At 40.7% G+C, this 18313-nt stretch overlaps 1 protein-coding gene across 2 annotated transcripts in view; it reads right to left on the bottom strand.

The window, feature by feature from the left end:
- Positions 1 to 8543: 8543 nt before the first annotated feature.
- LOC311206666 (sodium channel protein type 5 subunit alpha-like) overlaps positions 8544 to 18313 on the bottom strand; it is a 206850-nt gene continuing 197080 nt past the window's right edge. For both annotated transcript variants that reach the window (XM_084282198.1, XM_084282199.1), the window contains 4 exons: positions 16291 to 16432; positions 15570 to 15670; positions 14817 to 15087; positions 8544 to 13327 (listed from right to left, as the gene is read on the bottom strand). In XM_084282198.1, coding sequence (XP_084138324.1) covers positions 12093 to 13327; positions 14817 to 15087; positions 15570 to 15670; positions 16291 to 16432 — 1749 coding nt within the window. In that variant the 3' untranslated portion in view covers positions 8544 to 12092. The remainder of the gene's footprint in view (positions 13328 to 14816; positions 15088 to 15569; positions 15671 to 16290; positions 16433 to 18313) is intronic.

Raw genomic sequence — 18313 nt, 5'->3', positions numbered from 1 at the left:
GTGCACGGCTGAATGATTACCCATTTTTAATGTGCTATGACAAGGACGGCTGGGTCTTGAACCTTTTGGCCCTGCTGCAAGATCACTTTTAGCCTGCAGTGTGGTTTGAGTTTTCCTGCTGAGTGTGGCAGGAGACATACCAAGATTTCTTAGATGCCTCTGTGCTCTGAAGAGAGGGACAGCTGCTGTTACGAGAGACGCCCAGAGCATCCTTTATGGATCAGCAGTAGTCATGCTGTGTGTGGGGGGAGGAGGAAAGCGAATTTACTGCTGAGTCAGATGCATTTGTCTCACTCCGGCCTTGGGTCCTGTGACAACATTGCCATCGCTGGTGAGATGAGTTGTCTCCACCACAGGGAGCCTCCTGTCTCCCTCTGTGACCCCCTGCAAACAAACAGGAAGAGATTTAGCAAGCAGGAAGCAAAGAGGACTGCAAACCACACTCATATCATAGACTGCCAGCTGCCTGGGGCAGTCTCCAGCCCAGCAGGTTGTCTCCCCAGGAGTGGGGACAGCAGTGCCCAGACCGTGTTTTGCATTCCTTGTGGTCATCTTTTTGCGAGCCAGCAGACATTCGAACTCCACCAACATTAGATTTTGTGGCGAGCTTGTAATGTAAGTGTAACTGAGCCCTTTTGTGGTTTTGGCTTCATTAATGTTGCACTCATTTTCAGAGGATAAAATAGCCTTCCTTCTCCATCCTCTGAAAACGAAGAGCTTGCTTTGGTTCTGACAAATGTTTTCAGGAGCTCAGAATGGAGAAGTAGAGTCCTCTCTGGGTGAATCTCTCTCAGAAAATCCTTTTGCAGCTGTGTATTTCCACATACACATACTCAGACTTGCTTATTTTTTACAAGGTGATGAGATTGGTCAGTCTTGTGAAAAAAAAACATCAGACATCTATTCTTCAAAGCCCCCAGTTCCTAGGAGCTTGCAGGGAAAACTCTCAAACTAGAATATATCACACTTCTTGGTGACTCGGCAGATCAGAGAGGTGTTTCATCAGGACTGAACAGAGGAGCAGCCTGGCTGGGGATCTCCCTGGGTTACTCCCCTGGCAGGTAAGCCTTTTGTTGATGTGATTATTCCCATACCACTAAACAAGACATGGGCAGGCATAGACCTCAGTGGGGACACACCATCATCTGGACCCCAAAGCTGTCATCTTGCTCCTTGGGCACTTTTTGGTAGTGGAAGCAGCTCTGCTTGGGGGTTTCCCCAGATTATCCCTTGCCACTCACATTTAATCCCCCTATCTCCTCATATCTCGTATCCTTTTTCTCATTGATTCTTTCCCATTATCAGCTGTTTGTCTTCTTTATTTTTCTCTTCCAGAAGCTGTTTTCCTTTTTGGGATGTCTCGAAGCTTTGCTAGAGGCTGGTCTAGCAGCCAGCCCTGAAGTTTGAACTGTGAAAGACCTCCAAGACACTTCTGATCTGGTAAATTTGCAACTCCCAAACATGTTATTCAGGACTCAGTCTGGCCAAGGACTGTTCCAGTTAAGCAGGTTGGAAGGTGAGACCCTGTTCAGAGGGATCAGAGTTTAGTCCTGCCATGCTATGTAGCCTCTAAGCTATAGAACCTCCTGAGGTCTAAGGTTAACACCACATTTTTATAATGCTCACCTAATTTCTACACCCAAAGTAAAATATAATAATCAGAAATTAATGAGGTTTTTCAGGAGTAATTTATATCCCTACAAATGGGGAAATAAGCAGAAAACTGGCAATTGGAGACAGTGTAGAGAGTCTCAAGCATTTTGGAGGGGTAGGGGAGCAAAGCCTTTTTCATGCTGGGTGTGAGGCATTGCCTTGGGCAGAGTGCTTTAGCAAGTGCTGTAAGTGAAGGAACGTTGGAGTCATATTAAAGAGTCCACCTTCTCACAGCTCTTCTCAGTGACACAACACCCTTAAGAAAATCTGTGTCCTGCAGGCAGACCTGTCTGACCCCATTAGCTTGGGAGGGAGACGAGTGTTTGCAGTGGGAGCTCTCCTCCTCACTCTTTCAAAGACCAATACAATGGAGCAGCAAGGTGCAAACATCAGAGTGACTCACAGCAGGCTGAGCTGAAATAGAGATGATATCGAAGCATTAGTAACTGCATCTTTGCACCATGGCATTTAGAAAGTCAACTTTAATTATGGCAAAGCACAGAGGAAAGCAGACTTAGAGGATAAAGAAGCTGGTTGTGAGTGGGCATCACTGGAAGTCTTCCTTCTTCGATAAAGGGAATTATTTGCTGAGTAGGCGATAACACCAAACTGACACCCCTGGAAAGAGAGCATCCCAATTTAGGATAACATCACGAGTATGTTTTGCTAGTCGCTATGAAGGTATTTACATGCATCTAATCCATGCAGTCAGCTGGTGTGAGAGTCAAAGCTCTCAAATTAGAGCTGGGTAAGGACCTTAAGCTTCAGGCTTCAGGGGTTTGGACACAACTCTGAGACCAGAACTGTCATACTTGCAACCATCAGCTACCTACACCAGGAAGGGAGAGGATTACAAAAACTCAGATCACTAATTATAAACATCACCAGATAAAAAGATTCCTACAAGATCAAGTTCTAATCTCTCTCTCTCTCTTTTTTTTTTTTTTTTTTTTTTTTCCCCTCTGGAGAGCCCTCACTAATTTTATTTGGAGTTTCCTCCAAGACAAAGCCCTAAGGAGGATGTACCCAGGTTGCTTTCAGGGAGGTGATAATATGGTTTTGCTGCAAGTACCCTTTTGCTGCAAATTCCCAATCTGCATTGTGACACTGAACTGACTTCAGAGGTGTAAACCAGAGTCATCCCCACACCCCGTGTCACATATAACTTTATAAAGCTCTACTACCCCTGTTAGATTTGGACAGGGGCCACATTTACTGCCTTCTGGAGACTGGGTAGCCCTTCACCTTCCCCTTGTCAATGCCCAGGAGTGTTTCTATGCCAAACACTCCAAGAATGTGAAGGCTGACTAATCTTCAGGCCGATCTTCCCACAGAGGCTGAGGTGTGAGGAGATCACAGCTGCTGGGTAGCAGGTTCATGCTCTGGCCCCTGAAGCTGTTAAGTCCTTGAGACCCTACCCAAAAATAAGCTCTGCAAGCATTGTGGCTTATGGTTCCCAGCACATGCACACCACATGTGAAATTCAGGACCTCCTCCTGGTGGTGGGCAAGAGCACGGGTGAATGGTGGGTGACAGATTGGGGCTTTATCCTTGATGGTCACACCTGACTCCTGAACATCCGTTTGGCTTCTTCTTGCACCATGTGTGCCTGTTTTTTCAAGGGACAATTTATCTTCAGATGTGCTAAGGCTCGCAACAGGGTCAGAAGCCCAGTTTCAACCTTCTGGTCAACCACTAAAAGCTTGCAGCAAAATGAAGAAGACCTTCCTCAAGTCTAGTAAGCCTCAGTCTGAGAGGAGTTAGGTGATTTCTCTGCTGGCCTTCGTTCACTTCTCAGTAGAGTTGAATCATTCATTTAGCCCTGCTCTATTGCCAATACTATTGCAAGGAGCTGCATTTTTGGCAGGCACACACTCCTGGATAAAGAAATTTCACCATGGTTTCAACAGCAACAAATTTAAGCTTTAAAAAAAAATATAAAAATCACGTTTTTTCTTTCTTATCCTATACCAACATCCATCTTTTCATTGTGCCGTGTTCTTTGGAAAGGAGAGAAACCACGTGGCTTAAAATTGTGGATAAGGGCAGCAGCACTTTGGCTGAATATTACAGGGTTTCAGAGGGGTTTTCCTCTGATAATGAGCAGGAAGAGGAGTTGAATCCAAGTCCCAAACTCAACCTCGACTTTTAGAATTCAAATAATTAAAGTGGATCTTATCTTCTTTGCCCATATTTTCATCTGCCTCACCTTTCTCTTTTGACCTACTGTATCTCAGGGCTGTGCTACGCTTTCTGGGAGGTGAATCCAACTGCAGGAGCACATCCAGACCACTGCCCTCTGTGCCTCCTTGCTGCCTGGACACAGGGGTGCCAGGTGAAGACAGTCAGGGCAGCCTTCTGGGCAGTGAAGCCCTGGGGCTGGAGAGCCTGCCCAGCTAAAGCCTGCAACATTTCTTAGGGGATGAATGAATACGGGAGCACCAGTTGTGCAGATAAGCAGTTATCTGTGCTGCACACACAGGGAGGTGTTCATTGTGGCATTGTGCACAACCCTGAGCTACATCACTGCTGAGTATTGAGTTGAGCATCTCCTATTTGAAGGGATTTGTCCCAGTGCCATCACTGCTGGGATACCTCTTGGCTTACAGTCACCTATCCACTGCTCAATAGCTGCTCATACCAAAGCAAATCAAATCATCTGTGTACTCCCACCCTTAAACCTTTCTCATGCATTCTCAATTCCTCAAGTATTTGATGAGAAAATTCCCTTCACAGAAATCCAGCAAGGGAGAGAGGCACACAGGCTGATCTTATCCCTAAGATGCATCCTGCCATCTCCTCATCAAAATGTACAGTAGGTTCTGTCCTGAACATCTTCCCACTCCACAGTAAAGGCAATCTAAAAAAATTTTGAGGCACCAGAACTGACAATGTCTGATTTCCCATGCTTCTCACCATGGAGTTGATGGTTCCTGGTGGTTAAGCAAATGCAAATTAATTATTCCCCCTTCAGTTAAGGCAATTGTAAGATTTGTCATCTCTATTAAAATGTTTTGTCTTGCCTTGAGACCTGAACTCCTCACAACTTTCCCTAACCCCACAGTGGATATCTCCCCAGCTGCTTATCTTCACAAAACTTGCAGGAATTCACTTATCTTTGAGACTCCTCTCCTCCTCGCACATTGCCAAGACAAGCCATTCCCGCAGTTTCCTTCTAGTAGGACCTAGGCGGTCCTAAAATAAATAAATAAATACATAAAAATTCCTTTGGATACAATAAAGATGCAATCCACGATGTGACCAAGTCTACCAAGGGCTGGATTGCCCTATGTCACATTGGCATCCAAGACTCCAGGTTTATGTCCTCTGTGTGAATCCTCCTCACTTGCACAGCTTGTCCCTGAGCTAAAAATGAAAATTATTTGCTTTATGCTTGGTCTGCAGGTTTGAGGAGATTAAAAATTAAGACTAATGTGAACAACTGGGACAGTTTGTTTGAAAAAAAAAAAAAAAAAAAAAAGGTTGGAAACCTGGCTGCCCTAAGGGCAAGTGCTAAATTCCCCTAGGCTTTAGGATGACCGGGATTTCACAGAAAACACAGACTTTTTAAAACACAGGTATGCACTTCAAGTCACCTTTTGGCAGGGGAAAGGATTTTAACTCTTTGCAGGGCCACATTGCATGATTTTATCATAATTTCCTCAGTCTTTGCTGCTTTTGTCTTAAAGCCTCTTTGTGTGGGTGTGGGTGTTTTTGTTTGTTTCTAATATAGTTATTAAAGAAAATAAAATCTTGAAAACATGAGCACAGAATCACAGCCTGGTGAGGCTGGCAGCACCTCAGGGTCCCTCAGGCCTAGCCCCTGCCCCAGCAGGGCCACCCAGAGCAGGGTGCCCAGGCCCATGGCCAGGTGGCTTTTGGAGCTCTCCAAGGAGGAGACCCCACAGCCTCTGGGCTGCCTGGGGGTCAGGGGAAACCTCCTGGGCTCCAGGCTGGGCCCATGGACTCCTGTCCTGGCACTGGGCACCACTGAAAGGAGACGGGCTCTGGCCTTGTTACACCCTCCCTTCAGGTGTTTACAGATGTCAATAAAGCCTCACCGAGCCTCCTCCTCTCCAGGCTGCACCGTGCCAGCACTCAGTACAAAGGGGCACAAAGCCCCCCTAAGGCCACAGGCTTGCACTGTCTGACAGCCCACCAACAAACAGGGTGACCACAGGGATCTAACCCTGGAAGCTGTCTCCAAAACTTTGCCGTGGCACGAGCACACAGCCCAGGAGCCGCTCAGAGGCTTGTCAGCTTGCTAAAATAGCTCGTGTGGAGGTGCTGACAAAACCAGGCCCACGCTGCGGTCCAACACCTCCAGCCCTCACGGGGTTATCGGTGACGTTTGACTCTGAAGCATTTTTTTGCTTGCTGCCAATAGCTATTCCCCTTGGCCTATTTGCTTTCACATGCTTTCCCTTTGACACGGGTGCTATTTCTTTGCAATATGTAAACACTCAGAAGGATTTCCATGTTTGTTCTTCACTCAGTGAGGCCCATCTTTCACAGCTAGCTGGCAGAACTGACATGCAGAAGCAGCCCTATTCATTTACAGTTTTGTGGGCATTTCTTTCTTTCTTTTTCTTTCTTTCTTTCTTTTTCTTTCTTTCTTTCTTTCTTTCTTTCTTTCTTTCTTTCTTTCTTTCTTTCTTTCTTTCTTTCTTTCTTTCTTTCTTTCTTTCTTTCTTTCTTTCTTTCTCTTTTTCTTTCTCTTTCTTTCTTTCTTTCTTTCTTTCTTTCTTTCTTTCTTTCTTTCTTTCTTTCTTTCTTTCTTTCTTTCTTTCTTTCTTTCTTTCTTTCTTTCTTTCTTTCTTTCTCTCTCTCTCTCTCTCTCTCTTTCTTTCTTTTGTTTCTCTCTTTTTCTTCCTCTTCACTTTTTTTTTTTTTTTTTTTTGACCATGCTGCTGTCTTTTTTTCTCTTGTGTTAAACCCAGTTCTGTTCTTGTCTCAGCACCCCAGCAAATAGGAGAAAGATTCATCTCTGTTGTCAGAAACACAACACTTGCTGTCATCCCACATGGGTGTCCTTTAATACCAGAACCCAGCTCAAGCTTCTCAGTGCACCACATTTCTTTTTACTTCTGCTCTTCATACAGCAGCTTTTGGTTACTACAAAAACTATGTCTAAACCTAAAGCAAGATGCTAATATGTGTGTGTGTATATATATATATATATATATATATATATAAACTCAGGCAATTTTATATATATATATATATATATATATATATATATATATATATATATATATAATTGCCTGAGTTTGCTTGCACTGCTCTTATTGTCTGTGCAAACATAGACTTATATCCAAAACGATCCTGGTACTTACGAGCTGATTTGCATCAGAAGTAGAAAGGAACTGAAACCACTGCAAAATCACAAGGTGAATCTGGGGATTGAAGGGCCTGACTCTAACCTCAGAGGCTGCAGACAGGTTTGATTGACTAGGTTTGAGGATTTGTAAATTCAACACAATTTGATTTCAAAAAGCAAGCAAGCAAACAAAAAATCTCTGTAAAAACTGGCATTAACTGAGGAGCCAGTCCTCTTGGTTCCCTGCTAGGGCTGGAAAAAAACAAATCCTTTTGAAAAAAATAGTCAATATTTTTATGAAATTTCATCCTGAAATGGGAAATATCTAAACCTTTTAGAAATTTCTTCAAGTTCTGCATGAAAAGGAGGAGAGGCCCATAACCCAAAACAGCCCCAGCACGGTGATGGTAACACACACATAGGAGTTAGGCAATTCTGGTAAAAATGTAGGCACTGAAATCTTCACAGTAGGGATTATGACTAAATTTCCTTCCCATGGGAATTTTGCTGACAAATTCTAACAAAGAACATCCTTATTTAACCTGACACATCTCTGTAGAGAATTTTTTATTTCAATAAATGGTTCTTTCAAATCAAAAATACATTGCTGAAAAATTTTCAGCCAGATTTATTCCGTATACACGATTACTCAGAAGTCATATGATTACATGACACATTTTAGTAAATGCTAATTAAATATTAAAAAAAAGTCAGACTGCCCCAGGTTAATGTAAAAGTGATAATAATAAACTGTTTTTTTTTTTTTTTAAACTAATTCAAAAGACTGATTGGAATTGTTCACTGTAGTTTAAACTGACTCAGTTTTCTTCTGTTTTAATGTGATTAGAAACCTTTCCCTGTTTAAATAGAAATCAGAGCACTGAAAAAGAGTAACTAAATTGGTGGAAGCCTATGTGGAGATAAGGCTGATTCAATCAATGCCGAGAAGAGTTAAGGGAAGAGCTCCAAGTGTGGTCATCCATCTCTTTCCAGGATTATGGCATGAATGATTGTTTAGTGAGAATTTTAGCATACAACTAAAAAAAATAATAAAAACCAAAAGGCAAATCTGTATAATTACACTTGAAAGAGTAAGAAAATATATTATTTTTTCAGTTCTCTTAGTGGGATCTCATATTTTCAGTAAAACTCCTACTCCTCCAACTACCAGGAAAGAGGGGTTGAAATAACAATGCAAGGCTCATCCTATAAATTACTCTCTTTGAAGAAAAGCTTTTGAGTCTGCTTCAAATCCAGCTGAAGTACCCAGAAATTCTCCATCAATTTCAACAAGCTTTGACTCAAGCCTTTAATGCCCAGTAGTTAGCCTTACAATGCAAGATGAACTGGAGGGGATTTCATTGACTGGCCTTCTAACAAAAGTCACCAAAAAAAGGTGCTGAACAAAGCCAGAGAAATCACATAAATGTTGGTAAAATAACAACAAAAAAAAAATAATTGGCACAGGAAATATTTGTTATCTTTATTTATTTAATAAAGAAACATAATAAACTTGATTTTTTTTTTCCAGGTACAAACAGCTTAATATGTCCTACGATATTGGCTGATATTTTCCTTGCTTTTTTTTTTTTTTGTAGCTTGAATGATTCACATAGTAGACTTTATTGAACAAATCAACAATAAAAATGGTAGCACTCACCATGCTTATAGACAGTGTGGGCCAACTATTGAGTCAGTATCTTTAACTAAATCACTACTGCACTGGGAGGTCAAATCATTGCTGGATTTGGATCAGCATCTCCATTAATAAAGATCTGCAGCTGAGGATAGCTGAAGTTTTTGAGGGGAGTTCTGCATACCATACAAAGATACCATACTTTCTTTGAATGTTCAACAAAATTGAAAACCCGATGGAAAACCAACCTTCCAATTACAAAGCCTTTGAACGTAATTTACAATTATTTTTTTAGATAGTTGCACTGTAAACATCTATAGTTAAGATCCCCTTTTAGATTTTTTTTTTGAAATAACACTTTTTTTAACAGGTTTTGGGTAGAAAACACAATCAGTTGTATTGCATTAGTACTACAGGATCTCACAGCAAGGACAATAAAATCTTTAATGCAAGGGTGAAATGACCACAGAAAGAGCTCTTCTCTAATATAATCATTGACCAGCTAATCTTCCCCTTACATCCTATTCATCATTGGCCTCACACTTATTAAGAATATCAGTTGAATATATTAAGAAGGCAAGTTCTAATGTAAGTGGCAAATAATTAAAATATTTGTAAAACAGAGTGATCAACACAGCACAGCTGTGTGAAGGTTGTTTTATATATATATATTTATTTTTGTTTTTTTTTTTTGTTTTGAACACTTTATATTGTATGATAAAAATCAGATAAGAAATGCTCCTTTTTCTAAGTATTTTTCCTTTTTTTTTTTTTTTTTTTATTCCGAAGCTTTAAAAGGAAAATAATTTTACCAGTCATCAGCCAATAAATGCTTGTTCAGCAAGTAATTCACTACTATTTCCTAATTAAACAGTTTCATTATAGGCAGCAGCTCGTTTCTAATGATCAATAAATCCCATTGAGAACAAAACATTTTAATCAGTAAGTTGTGTCCTCTGAGTGTCAGCCACTCTACAAACTCACAAGATACTTATATATGTATAGGTATAGGTATGTGTGTATATATATATATGCATATAAATATAAAAATCGCATACTCTTTCTGGGTGATATGTACAGTCAGAATAAGATTACAGCATAAATACACAGGGAATCTGTATAAAGTTTCTCTAATTTGAGAAGCCTTGAGCAATTTTCTTTTTTGGGAAATGGGGGTGGGGACTGGGGGGAAGGTAGTGAGGAGGGAGGAAAGAATAAAGAGTGTTTTCACTTTAAGGAACAAAGAGTAGTTCCCTTAAGTTAGAATCTAATTACATACAAGATTTAAAGGCAACAAAATCTCCAGAGGAACAGCCCTATGTTATACACCATAGACATGGGGTTAAAAGGGCAAGAGAGCATGATTATAATAATACTTATATAGTACATTTCACTCCCTTATAGCACTTTGCAACCAGAAAGTCTTACAACACCCCTGTGAGGTAGGTAAGTATTATTATCCCCATTTTACAGATGGGTAAACTGAGGCACAGATAGGTTCAATTATTTGCCTAAAAATCATGTAGTAAGAACCAGGAATAGACCCCAGGAATCCTGATGGCAAATCCTCTGAATTAACCAATAGACCACTCTCAAGTGAATGCCTGAGACACCTCTCAATGAATGGAGAGAATATATTAGCCCATATTTACACAGATACATAGTCATCCTTTTGACATGTTGTCTTTACATTTTTTTGACTTGTTTAGAGGACAGATAACAATGGCCATAGACAGACTTCACTGTAACATGTTGCTTTAATTCTTGTTGCCAACCAACCCCATGTGGATTTTGACACCTTTACAACCTGGGATGTAACTAAATGTCAATCACAATACACCTTAAATACATTCTTGGTATCTTTGCTTCTCCAAGGCGAAAAGCACAGTTACTCTTCCTTAAAGTGCAATGGCTCATTACAGAAATTTAAGATTTTTCATGAAGTCCAACCAAACCCAAGTACAATCAGTCTGAAGGTGAAAAAGAAAGAACTCGTCTGCAATGACAGATTTCTCCTACGTTCCATAAATACTTTCTCACATTCTATCAAGGCTGAAAGTTTAATAATAAATAATAATCTATGTACGCATGTAAAACCTCTAATACTTTCTACAGCCACACATCCACCTTCCACTCTGTTGTCATATCTTTGGCCTGAAGCTGATTGATACATCAGCTGTAAATATTCCTTTGCGTGCAGGAATGAAGATATTTTTATTTTTTAGCAGATTGTTATTATTGGTTCTGCTATTTCTTGTCCTTCCCCAGTGCTCTAACTGTACTGTCTGATAAAATGAAGGATGGACACTGAGAAGACAGGTTTCTAAACATCAGAAGTTACATACAGATCCAGGGGCAATTCCCCTCCCACCTTCTTGATCACACCATTGCAGCTGTTCCTCATGACCCAATTGATGTTGTTATTATTAATAGTACTATTTTTTGGAGTAATATCGATGCTCAGAGTTTCCAATAAGGCTGCTTAGCTCAGTGTTCTTGGGAAAATGTAACCTATCCCACGCCCTTAACAGAAATTTTGCCGGCATAGATGGTGCCTTGGAGCACTACACACAATGTGATGCACTACTTCTATGGTGAGTTTGATTGCAGTATTCAAAGCAGATTCTTGAAACATACTAAAAAATTAGTGCTTTTATTAACAGTTTTACAAACAGAATCCATTACTGTCTAGTTTCCTGAAGGATAGAACAAGCCATTTCTCCTATTATTTTGACATCAATTCCTTCTCTGTTGTTGTTTTTGTTTGTTTGTTTTTGTTTGTTTTCTATTCTTGCTGATGAGCAGTTGCAAGTCCCAAAGGGAAGGGCTTAGTGTAATAAGCAGTTAAAATGTCACTAATTTGATAGTTTTGCAACAACTTTCCTCTTCAAACGATGGGGATCCCACAAGTTCCTATTACCTTGACTCAGAGTTCATCATGAAGAGTGTAAGGATCATTAATCTCCATGGAAAAAGAGACTTTTTTTTTTAAGTAAAAAAATATCAAATATAATAAATTTATGAAAGACCATTCACAACATATACAGTAAGTGTTACATTTTGCTACAGCAGCTGTGATATATTTTTTTTTTTACCATTTTAGAATGCAAGGTCATACATTGCCATAAGTAAACACACTATTATGAGTAAGACCTTAAATGAATGTATACAGCCAGGCTTTATCTGTGGATAGATATACATTGTGTTTACTGTTTTACAGTTTAGCATATTTGTATTCACACCATTGATATAACAGCTATGACCCTGCCAAGATTCTTCCTGTGCATATATAAATATAAATATTGAGCCAAGTCAAAAAGAGCAGGGTCAAAGGTTATATGACTTATTAGACTCCTGTAGTTAAGGGTAAAAACTCCATTCTTTCTTTTGCAACTAATGTTTAATAAGAAGGCTGCTTCAATCGTGGTGTAGTTACAGCATTACATTCTGTAAACAATATTTTAAAGCATTCTAAACAAACATTTAAACAATTGATTCTTTATCCCTGTCCGGCGAGAGCAGACAATCTATAGCCTCGTCGCTTTTGCTCGAGTCTGTCAGCTTCAGCTGGAGATTATCACTTGTCCCTCTGGTGACGCTGTCGTAGGATGGAGGGAAGGACGTGGAGGACAGCGTTTCTGATTTGTCTATTGGCCTGCCGTAGTTTTCATTCATCATGAATGCAATGAGACCCTCCTTCTCGGGTGCATCGTCCTCAAGGATGCTGCCGTCAAAAGTTCTGTGCCGGTACAAGTAAGACGCCTGCTTCATGGAGCGCCGAAACAAATGTCTCCTGTAGGCCCGCTGGATGACAATGGCGGAGACCTCTTCTTGTTTCCGTCTGAGAGTTGTTGTTATTGGTTCGTAAGAGATCTTAGACGGATTCGCCGCCATGAACTTTTCTTCCATTTGTATTTTAAGGGCATCCATTTCTCCAGATTCTCCTAGCACCCTTTTTGTAAAAGCAAACAAAATATCCAAGCAATGGATCCTGTCTCCACTGACCATGGGCAGGTCCATTGCTATGAGTTTGATTTTGTTTGGTTTCGCTATGCGCAAAGGTTCTGACAGTGCATCTGCAAAGTCTGAAAGTGCAGAATACTCAATAAACTGAGTGGCTTCAGGGTCAAACTTCTCCCAGATTTCATAGAACATATCAAAATCATCCTCACTTAGAGGCTCTGTACTTTCCTCAGTGGCTACACTGAAGTTCTCTAAAATAATGGCTATATACATGTTTACAACAATGAGAAATGATATAATGATATAAGTAACAAAGAATAAAATCCCTACGGCAGGACTTCCGCAGTCTCCCTTTGAACCATTTGCATTTGGAAGGTTTGGGTCACAATATGGTGGTCCGGTGTTCAAAATAGGATTGAGAAGACCATCCCAACCAGCAGATGTTGTGATTTGGAAGAGACAGAGCATGCTGTTAGCAAAGGTTTGGAAGTTGAACATGTCATCAATCCCATATTCCTTCTTAACATAGGCAAAATTAGCCATGCCAAAAATGGCATAAATGAACATGACCAGAAACAGCAAGAGGCCAATGTTGAACAGAGCAGGTAAGGACATCATTAAGGCAAAAAGGAGAGTTCGAATTCCTTTGGCTCCCCGGATGAGTCTCAGGATCCGGCCAATTCGAGCCAAGCGAATGACTCTGAAGAGTGTAGGAGAGAAAAAATATTTCTGAATGATGTCAGAAAGTACGGTGCCTTAAAAAGAAAAGACAAACAGCGAGTTAGTACCTTGGAAATAATCCCTGATTCCCTTCAGAGAAATCAATGAGGATTATGGACAAAATCAATGAAAAGTTCCACAAACGGGAAGACCCAAGATAAAGAGAATGGCATTGTCATTAGCATTTTCGTGCCCATTTAATCCACGCAAATTTTGTTGAGACTATGAGCAAAGGTGTTGATGGTAGGCACAGTTTATTAAGGGAAAACTCATTTATTGGGACTGAAAAACCAGGATCAGTTCAGACAGGACACAGATATATGCAGCTTTTGATCATGACCCACCTGAGCCATTTATCTGGAGTGCAGCTGGTCAGAATTTTTCTGATTTGAAAATATTTCTCTTTGTGAAGTGTTAGCAAGTCAGCATTGTGTGCTGAGTCTATTTTTATGAACTATCAACAAAATGGTGCAAGTTCCTACTGGAAATCAGCTTGGTTGCTTGCTTATTATTTTTTCCACTTTTCTAAATGACTGGTAAGCTTGCATCCCTGTGGCTAAACTCTCTTCCCTGCAGAAATAGAGCAGCTTTGTTCAGATAGTCCAATGCCAACAGTCTCCAGACACGGGGAGCCATGCCCAGCCCATGTCTCCTCACTTCCATGCTGGCAGGGGCTCTGTCAGATAGCCCAAGTCCCCTCTGTATCTGAAACCACATATTTGATTGTGGGACAGTGCTATGGCCAATCTGACAGCTCTGGTTAACTGGCTGCTATGGACAGGTCCACAGCATCAAGGCTCTGATGACAGCTGTATGCCCGTGATGTTTCCTGGTGACCCAAATCTCTGAAATCTGAGCGGGCTTCACTGATAAAATGCCCCCAAAATGCAGGCTGATCTCTGGGCACTGGGGATCTCTTACATTGAGACTTTGCAGGCTTCTTGGTCCAGCAGAGGGTTTAGAGCAACAGGAGCATCAGTCAATGAGGAGATGGTTCTCTTTTCTTAACACGACACCCTACATTCACCTACACAGGGCTAACTGCCAGACTCACTGCACCTGCCCACAGCTGACCTGAAGAACTTTTTCATGCTGGTGTACTAAAAAGTAAATAACAAAAAAATAGCAATTCACATGTGCGCTTTTCATGTGGCTTTTTCACTTCTCTGTCTTAGGCTGTTATCCAGAACACAGGTTAAGTGTATGGAGCCAAACCATCTTTTATGGTCATGTACATTGGAATCAGTACTAGGGTGCGATAGGATATTTGTTATCATCATCACTACCGTCAGAGTTTTGGCACCCAACAGATTTGGTTGTCTAATACATCCCATCATTTCCACGATCACACAAATTTTACAGTGTTACATTGCATTATTTAAATATTAAAAATTGCTTTGGATCCAGTTCTCTGAATGCACTTTATTACACGAAGCCTTCCACTCTGTCTAATTAAGTTTATGTCGGTCTTTTTAACTTTGGAGTTTGGGTGAAAATGCTTCCCTGCCACCCAGAATCACCTACCTACGATAGACAGAATCACGACGACAAAGTCAAAGATGTTCCAGCCATTGGTGAAGTAGTAGTGCCGCAGAGCCAGCATTTTGATGATGCACTCCCCGGTGAAAATGGCAACAAAAAGCATGTTGATTTTGTGGAGGATGTTCACTTTTTCTTGACTTTGATCGTCCGTTTCCACCATCATGGTAACCATGTTAAGGCAGATGAGAATCATGATGGAGACATCAAAGGCTTGTTTTGAGACGACATCAAAAATAAAACCTTGGTATTTGTTCTGGAGGAAAGGAGAGGATTGTTAGGAAATCCGAACTGTGTCAAAATGATGACATGATTGTCTCCTGATTCATCAGGAAGTAGAGGAAAATAAACTACATACTGTTTCTGATTAAAATTTCAGAAACAAGAAGATGATGATGGATAGTTGGATGATAGGGTTTTCAAACTCATTTACTCATTACAAACTACTGGAAAAAGACATTGGACTGGGGCCATGAATTCATTCATTGCAGACACATGGCCACTGGCATGGCTGCGTATGTAAATTGGACTGTTAATCAATATGGCAGAACAGTGGGAATTTTATACTACACCGTTCCCTGGCTTGCAAATACTGGCCAAAATCAAAATATGTAAATACAGAGTGGTTTTCGTCTGGGAACTATCACCTTTTCTGTGATGGGAAATTGAATTACATTTATTCTATTAAATAAATCTCCATCTATTACACATCGTTCAACTGAATTATGTCATTCTTACCAGTGGCCTTGGGATTGGCTTTTGAGGTTTCTTAGATCCTAGCTTTTTCATTGCGTTGTAATACTTTTTCTGTTCTTCTGTCATAAAGATGTCTTGGCCACCTAAGTATAGGGTGAAAACAAAGTTGTTACTTTTGATGAAAAGAACTGTCTCCATTCAAAGTCCAGGGCTCCTGGACTTCTCTTTTCTTATTTATCTTTTCATGCAGCTTTCATCAAATATCTAACAAGGGTCTGAGAAGACGTAGTGCTGGGAGCTGCTTATTGCATGGAAGTGAAGGGCAGGAGACAGAGCAGTGCAGACCATCAGGGGGAAGCAAGACTCAGTGTTAGATCCTGTTTGCACTGGAAATAAGTGTAGGGACAGAGGGAAAAATATAAGAACTTTATCCCTTTGTTTAAAGCCTACAAAGCAGTCAGAAACACAGCTCTTGGGCCAGCCTGCTGCACGCCTGAGCATGCAGTATTTGCACCAGACCTCCCATCTGCCTGGAGATGCTTCACTGCTTTCTGCAGGGAGCAGAATTCCCGTCAGTATTTTCAGAACACTCGTCCTATGAGGAGATTAAGGACTGCTACAACTGTGCTTTTGTAAAAGTCCTGCAGGGTGGTTGTGTTAATGTTAATCTCAAGGCTAACGTGGCAAAGCTGCTGCTTGTAAATCTATCCCTTGCCCTGGTCTCTGCAGTGCCTGCAAGGTGATGTGCAGCATATGCAACTACTTATCTTTTTCTTCTGCTGGTTAAAATTGTCTATGATGACACCAATGAAGAGGTTCAGTGTGAAGAAAGACCCAAAGATGATGAAAATCACAAAGTACAGGTACATGTACAAATTACATTCCCATTCAGGCTGCTCCTCACACTGCAAAAGGAAAAGGGAAAACACAAAAATGACACGAGATCTGTACAGATCAAAATATTAATGCAGTTCAAAGAAAGCTGTCCATCAGCAGCAAAGATTATGAAAGAAGGAAAACAGTGTAACTGCCACTAGCAGAGTCAGCACTCCACGGTCTCTGCTGAAGTTTACTACTGGTATCTGAAATGCCACGATCAATTCAGCTACATTTCATAATACTGTCACAGCGATCACACTGCTTCAAAAAGTGCAACTTCAGAATAAATCCTATTAAATGTTCTCAGTCTGAACCCAGAAGGGGAAAAGAATCAGTCTTCTGCTTATCCCTAATTTTGTACAAAGTAATAGTACTTTGAAAAAGAAACAAAAAAGTATGATCGCAGTATGATTAAATGTTACTGAAAAATCACTGCACTGAGAATAAAGGTATTTAGAAGTACAATCCTTCTTTTATGATGAGTAGAAATGACCCATCAGATGGCTGCTGTAGAATGGTTAGTGCCTTCTTAATAGAGACCTCAGTATGCAAAGCATTTTGATAGCAATATCCACATCAGAAAGAACTTTTCTAAGGAGGAAATGGTATCCAAAAAACCTATGGCACAAACCTGGAGTCACAAATCTCTGGAGTTCTGGGTTTTCAACAGCTTATCTAGCTCAGGTGGAACAGAGAAAGGAACAAACCAGCCTCTTTCAAAAAAGCCTGCTGGCACCAGGGGTGGTGCTGGCTTTCCAGATTCTCATCTGCTGCTTGTGTGGGCATATGCTTTTTTGGGGGAGGGTGCAAGAGCTGCAATGCCAGGGTTTGACTCTTACTGCTATCAGTTTTTGCTCCCTTAGTGTCAGTATCTTTGAAAACTTGCAGTAGGTAATGCCTTCAACCAGCAGCAAAGGTACCAGAGATCTCGCTGAAGGACCGAGTGATGTGTTCTGATAGCCTCAAACCACATGTAGTGCATTTATAGCAAAAATGCTTGGCATTGCCTTACCAGCTTCAGGTATCTGACTGAAATATTTGTACTAGAAGCTCACTTTTCCCTAAGTGCCATATTTTCCCATGTGTAACCCTCATGTTTCATTCAGCAGCAAGGAGGATGCACATGTACATGTGGAAGAAGAATAAATCAACACCACAAGCTGTGCTATCACAGAATCATACAATCACAGAGTGGTTTGGGTTGGAAGGGATCTTAAAGGTCTTCTAGTTCCATACCCCTTGGCATGGGCAGGGACACCTCCCACCAAACCAGGTACTTCTCTGTCTCACTGATGTCATGAGGATTTTCCACCATTTGTCCTTGCATTCAGGGCTCAACTCCCTGTTACTCAATTTAGCCTATCAAAATCTCATTCATACCCAGTAGCTACCTCAAAAATTAACAGTAAGAGTAATCTTGTGCCTTTAAAATTACTTAAAAAAAAAAAAAAAAAAAAAGGAAAGAGACATCTCCTTCTATTCAAGAAAACCAAAACCAACCAACCAACCAAACAACAAAACACGCACACACACACAAAACAAAAACAAAAAACTTTTAAATAAGTTCCAGTAATCAAAAATTAGATCCATGAAAAATATGGCTATCAGTGGTAAGAGCAGCAGAAACACAGAAGACAATTTAGGCTTTTGGTAGACTCAGTCTCACTCTGGAGGTGTCACTCTGTGCTGGGAGTTTTGCAGTACAAATAGATAAATTGGTTATATAGAATTGAGGGCTGCACTTGATTTAATCTCAGGGTCATGCACAAGCTGCAAAAAAATGAAGGTCTGTAATGGTCTCAAGCAAAGTAAGACAGGGACTGGCAACCTGCATGTATTTTTGTTGTTGTTGCTAAACATCATGAATGCTGCAACTGTCAATAGAAAAGGAAATAATTCCTTTCCTT

Source organism: Netta rufina (assembly GCF_964035555.1).
Source record: "Netta rufina genome assembly, chromosome: 2".
Classification (NCBI taxonomy): domain Eukaryota; kingdom Metazoa; phylum Chordata; class Aves; order Anseriformes; family Anatidae; genus Netta; species Netta rufina.
The sequence above is the reverse complement of the archived record's forward strand: the minus strand, read 5'-3'. Positions and strand labels throughout refer to the sequence as shown.